Source organism: Trichomycterus rosablanca, chromosome 15 (genome assembly GCF_030014385.1).
Source record: "Trichomycterus rosablanca isolate fTriRos1 chromosome 15, fTriRos1.hap1, whole genome shotgun sequence".
In the NCBI taxonomy this organism is placed as follows: Eukaryota; Metazoa; Chordata; class Actinopteri; order Siluriformes; family Trichomycteridae; genus Trichomycterus; species Trichomycterus rosablanca.
The window spans coordinates 32346342-32352031 of NC_086002.1; the positions used below are offsets into that span (position 1 = coordinate 32346342).

Sequence of the window (5690 nt, forward strand, 5' to 3'; positions counted from 1 at the left end):
GCGTGTTGTTGTTCTGCTGCGCCTCTCTTTCAGGGTTCGGACGAGGAAAGTGGAGATACACCCACGCCGGTCCCTCAGGAGGGTCTGCGAAACGTGCAGACCCTCACACACACACACACACACACACACACACACCGTAAAAAGATCTGAGGGTTTATTCCTGTGGGGAACGACGACACACACGTGAGAGGAACCCGCGGGGAGCTTCAGACGCTCCGTAACAATGAGGTTTGGTTCCACGTGAGGGTCACGGGCGTTCCAGCGTCCTCTTCCTGTCCAAACACGTCCGAGGGTCTCAGTGCAGCGCCGGAGAGGATCCTCATAACCGCTGCAGTCACGACCTCTGCTGGCCGATCGACGGCGCTGCACAGAGACGGTGGGGGGGTGGGGGGGATCTGTGCGTGACTCTCCATACAAACTGTAATCGGGCGGAATCGGATATGACTCAATTCAATTCAGGTGAAAACAGGCGGTTGGTCAGGAGCGGAGAAGATGGAAATGTAATCAGGGAATCGGATATGACTCAATTTGATACAGTACGGGTGAAAAGAAGCGGTGGAGAGGATGGAAATGTAATCGGGGAATCGGATATGACTCAATTTGATACAGTACGGGTGAAAAGAAGCGGTGGAGAGGATGGAAATGTAATCGGGGAATCGGATATGACTCAATTTGATACAGTACGGGTGAAAAGAAGCGGTGGAGAGGATGGAAATGTAATCGGGGAATCGGATAAGACTCAATTTGATACAGTACGGGTGAAAAGAAGCGGTGGAGAGGATGGAAATGTAATCGGGGAATCGGATATGACTCAATTTGATACAGTACGGGTGAAAAGAAGCGGTGGAGAGGATGGAAATGTAATCGGGGAACTGGAAATGACTCAATTTGATACAGTACGGGTGAAAAGAAGCGGTGGAGAGGATGGAAATGTAATCGGGGAACTGGAAATGACTCAATTTGAAACGGTGCGGGTGAAAAGAAGTGGTGGAGAGGATGGAAATGTAATCAGGGAATCGGATATGACTCAATTTGATACAGTACGGGTGAAAAGAAGCGGTGGAGAGGATGGAAATGTAATCAGGGAATCGGATATGACTCAATTTGATACAGTACGGGTGAAAAGAAGCGGTGGAGAGGATGGAAATGTAATCAGGGAATCGGATATGACAATTTGGTGCGGGTGAAAAGAAGCGGTCGGTCGGGAGCAGAGAAGGTGTAAATGTAATCGGGGAATTGGATATGACTAAATTAGGAGGAAATTTGGGTCCCACATCTAACATCAGTCTGTTTAGTTCCAAGCTGATTTTACTGTTGGTGCCTTTTAAATAAATAAAAACACACATTTTCGGCCAGCAGAGGGAGCACGGAGGCGCACGCGATCGCTTAACTGCACCCTGTGTAGCGCCGATTCCGGACGTCCCTCTATTCAGCAGACCTGCCAGGTTCTTTTCTTCGGGAACCGTGGACCGAGCTCGGTGCATTTTTTCCCGCCGCCTCGTTTGTCGACACCCTCGGCTTGTCATGTGACACCCGGTCTTTACTGTCGCTCTGTCCCCGACTGCGTCCCGAATTGCACAGCGTGATCTTTTAGGAACAATTAATAATAATTAAATGTAATAATTCAATATGTAAGTTCTGGAATTTTACTCCGCTCACAATGGACGCGTTTTTATAATTTGCCCGACACTGAAACCCGCGGACGGGACGTCAGCCCGCTGTCCTAATTCTCCTCGAGTGCGTAACGTACTGAAGTTTTTTTTAATTGGACAAGAATTCATAATTAAATCGCTGTTTCCGTTATTTTGTCCGCGTTTTTTCTCTCTCCGCGTTTTGTTTGTTTAAGTGGCTTTTTATCTTCAAGTGACGGCGCGCTATCCTTGTCTAAACATCTCAAAAAATTAGTTTGATCTGTTTGTTCGGTCCGTGCCTGCAGGCTGTTTAGGCTCTACGCTCCAAACTACGATGCTCCCACCACCACGCTTCACAGATGGCATTTTGTGTGTGGGGGTGAATATTTATGTTTACAGCATTTTCAGCATTTTCTGCATTTAGCGGACGCTTTTATCCAGTACCAGCGACAGTATACAGTCTGAGCAATTGAGGTTTAAGGGCCTCTCTCAAGGGCCCAACAGCAGCAACCTGGCAGTGGTGGGGCTTGAACCAGCAACCTTCTGATTACTAGTCCGGTACCTTAAGCACTAGTTGGGTTCAATGCTGTGTGTGAACTTTGCAGGACACTCGGTCCATGTGTGGAACACATCAGAAGCCCTGGATGACGAGCAGACCTCCACTCTCTATTTTCCCTATGAAAGCGGCGTATTTTTAGACGCGTCCGGTTCCCTCTCGTGCATCCGACCCCCCCCCCCCCCTCGGTGCTAATCCACACGTCAGCTGATCGGTATTATGGTGGGAAAATGACGCTCGAGACGTTTTTGGTTTATTTCGGACGCGTTTGTGCTGCTGAGGAAATTCAGACGTGCTGGGAGCCGAGATAAGAGAGGGTCACTGCTGGGGGTCACAACTCTCTCTCTCTCACTCGCTCACTTTCTCTTATCCAGAGAGAGAGAGAGAGAGAGAGAGAACGAACTTCTGGATTGTGACTCCACTTACCATATAGAAGCAATTTGTAGTTCTACAATTACTGACTGTAGTCCATCTGTTTCTCTGCATGCTGTTCTTCAATGGTCAGGACCCCCCACAGAGCAGGTATTATTTAGGTGGTGGATCATTCTCAGCACTGCAGTGACACTGACATGGTGCTGGTGTGTTAGTGTGTGTTGTGCTGGTACGACGGAGTTTTTAAACACCTCACTGTCACTGCTGGACTGAGAATCATCCACCAACCAAAAACATCCAGCCGACAGCACCCCGTGGGCAGCGTCCTGTGCCCACTGATGAAGGTCTAGAAGATGAGCGACTCAAACAGCAGCAATAGATGAGCGATCGTCTCTGACTTTACATCTACAAGGTGGACCGACTAGGTAGGAGTGTCTAATAGTGAGTGGACACTCATACCAGCACAACACACACTAACACACCAGCACCATGTCAGTGTCACTGCAGTGCTGAGAATCATCCACCACCTAAATAATACCTGCTCTGTGGTGGGTCCTGACCATTGAAGAACAGCATGCAGAGAAACAGATGAACTACAGTCAGTAATTGTAGAACTACAAAGTGCTTCTATATGGTAAGTGGAGCTGATAACATGGACAGTGAGTGTAGAAACAAGGAGGTGGTTTTAATGTTATGGCTGATCAGTGTGTGTTACTAAGCTTCCCAATAGAGCCACGTTAGAGTTTGAGCGAGAGACACAGACTTAACCAGAGAGAGAGAGAGAGAGAGAGAGAGAGTAAAAGCGCTCACTTGTGTACGTGTCGTGGATTAAGTTTCTGCCCCCCCAACCCCCCCCTCCCCCGGTCATAAATACTCACACTTTATAGACCTCACTTTGTATTTCTCTTTATTTCACTTATATACTTCAGTTCAGGTGTTTGGGGCCGCGCCCGGCACCCGGAGGCGAATAATAAACGGCATGAATGGTTTCAGGAGTCGTACGTGTCCCTGCGCGCGGAGTCAGGCCGCCCGGTCACGTGTTGCAGCGCGACCTCGCCCCACAGACCCGCTGCTGTGCTCTCCAGAGAAGGTACGGGACGCGAACCCTCGACTTCTGACGGCGCACAGTGTTCCACTTCCGTCACACGAGGTGCTGGACTCTTCACGTCCACTCTGATTGGCTGTTCAGGTCCTAATGAGACTCGTTAAACACGTATTTGTTCATGTCAATGCCTCAAATTTGGAACCCAGATGGCGAACCAGCCATGCTACCAGAGAGAGAGAGAGAGAGAGAGAGAGAGAGAAAGGGCGAGAGACATAGACATAGAATTAAAGAGAGAGAGAAAGGGCGAGAGACAGCCAGAATGAGAGAGAGAAAGGGTGAGAGACATACACAGAACGAGAGAGAGAGAGAGAGAGAGAAAGGGCGAGAGACATATACACAGAATGAGAGAGAGAGAAAGGGTGAGAGACATATACACAGAATGAGAGAGAGAGAGATACACAGAATGAGAGAGAGAGAGAGAGAGAGAGAGAGAGAAAGGGCGAGAGACATATACACAGAATGAGAGAGAGACATATACAGAATGAGAGAGAGAGAGAGGGTGAGAGAGGCATACACAGAATGAGAGAGAGAGAGGCATACACAGAATGAGAGAGAGAGAGACATACACAGAATGAGAGAGAGAGAGAGAGAGAGAGAGAGAGAGAGAAAGGGCGAGAGAGATACACAGAATGAGAGAGAGAGAGAAAGGCCGAGAGACATATACAGAATGAGAGAGAGAGAGAGGGTGAGAGACATACACAGAATGAGAGAGAGAGACATACACAGAATGAGAGTGAGAGAGAGAGGGTGAGAGACATATACACATAATTAAAGAGAGGGAGGGCGAGAGACATACACAGAATGAGAGAGAGAAAAAGAGGGCGAGAGACATACACAGAATGAGAGAGAGAAAAAGAGGGCGAGAGACATACACAGAATGAGAGAGAGAGAGAGAGAGAAAGGGCGAGAGACATATACATAATTAAAGAGAGGGAGGGCGAGAGACATACACAGAATGAGAGAGAGAGAGAGAGAGAAAGGGCGAGAGACATATACATAATTAAAGAGAGGGAGGGCGAGAGACATACACAGAATGAGAGAGAGAAAAAGAGGGCGAGAGATATATACACAGAATGAGAGAGAGAAAAAGAGGGCGAGAGACATATATACAGAATGAGAGAGAGAAAAAGAGGGCGAGAGATATATACACAGAATGAGAGAGAGAGAGAGAGAGAGAAAAAGAGGGCGAGAGATATATACACAGAATTAAAGCGAGAGAGGGCGAGAGACATTATACACAGAATGAGAGAGAGAGTGCGAGAGACATATACACAGAATGAGAGAGAGAGGGCGAGAGACATATACACAGAATGAGAGAGAGAAAAAGAGGGCGAGAGACATATACACAGAATGAGAGAGAGAGAGAGAGAGAGACACCAGCTCTGTTACCAGTTGACTGGGTGCCCCCTAGTGCCCCCAGCAGACCATTAAATGTCCATACGAGATCAGACCGAAAAGTGGGCGTGGTCTCCGACACTGTTAGAAGGACGTGTAACAGGAACAGAATTCGAGGCGCCCCGGGGCGGTCAGTCCTCGTCCAGGTCCGAGGGCAGCGTGCAGCGGGTCAGCGCCGACAGGTAGAGCGCCGTGGTCGCCACGGGAGACACGCCGGCCGACACCTTCAGGAGGGTGAGCAGCCTGGACGCCGCCGCGCTCACGCCGTCCTCCGTCTGGGGGGGAGAGAGAGAGTGACTGGGTTACTAAGAGAGCGAGCGGTGGGCGGGGCTTGTTTTGGGTGCTTCGGATTGGCTGAAATACAGATTACAGATTCGAACCCGGATCTTAGCAGTGGTGGGTTAGTGTACCGGACGGGTGATTCTTAGGTACTGGAGTGGTAATCAGAAGGGCGCTGGTTCAACCCCACACCTCTACCAGGTTGTCACTGTTGAGCCCTTTTTCTTTCAGCCCTTGGCCTAAAGACTAGTGTTCCACGTACTATGGAACTATTGTAACTTGTAGTAATAACGAGCGGACGGTACCTTGTGTTCGGCGCAGATCAGGGCGCAGCGGTGAGACGCCGCCATCC

General features: G+C 49.2%; 1 protein-coding gene across 1 annotated transcript in view; it reads right to left on the minus strand.

Annotated features, from left to right (window-relative positions):
- Nucleotides 1-5189: 5189 nt before the first annotated feature.
- Nucleotides 5190-5690, minus strand: part of pane1 (proliferation associated nuclear element) — a 9637-nt gene continuing 9136 nt past the window's right edge. Inside the window, exons 4-5 of the mRNA XM_063010762.1 lie at nucleotides 5644-5690; nucleotides 5190-5334 (exon numbers count right to left, since the gene is read on the minus strand). The exon at nucleotides 5644-5690 is cut by the window's right edge and continues 45 nt beyond it. Of these exons, the coding sequence (XP_062866832.1) occupies nucleotides 5191-5334; nucleotides 5644-5690 (191 nt within the window). The 3' untranslated portion in view covers nucleotide 5190. The remainder of the gene's footprint in view (nucleotides 5335-5643) is intronic.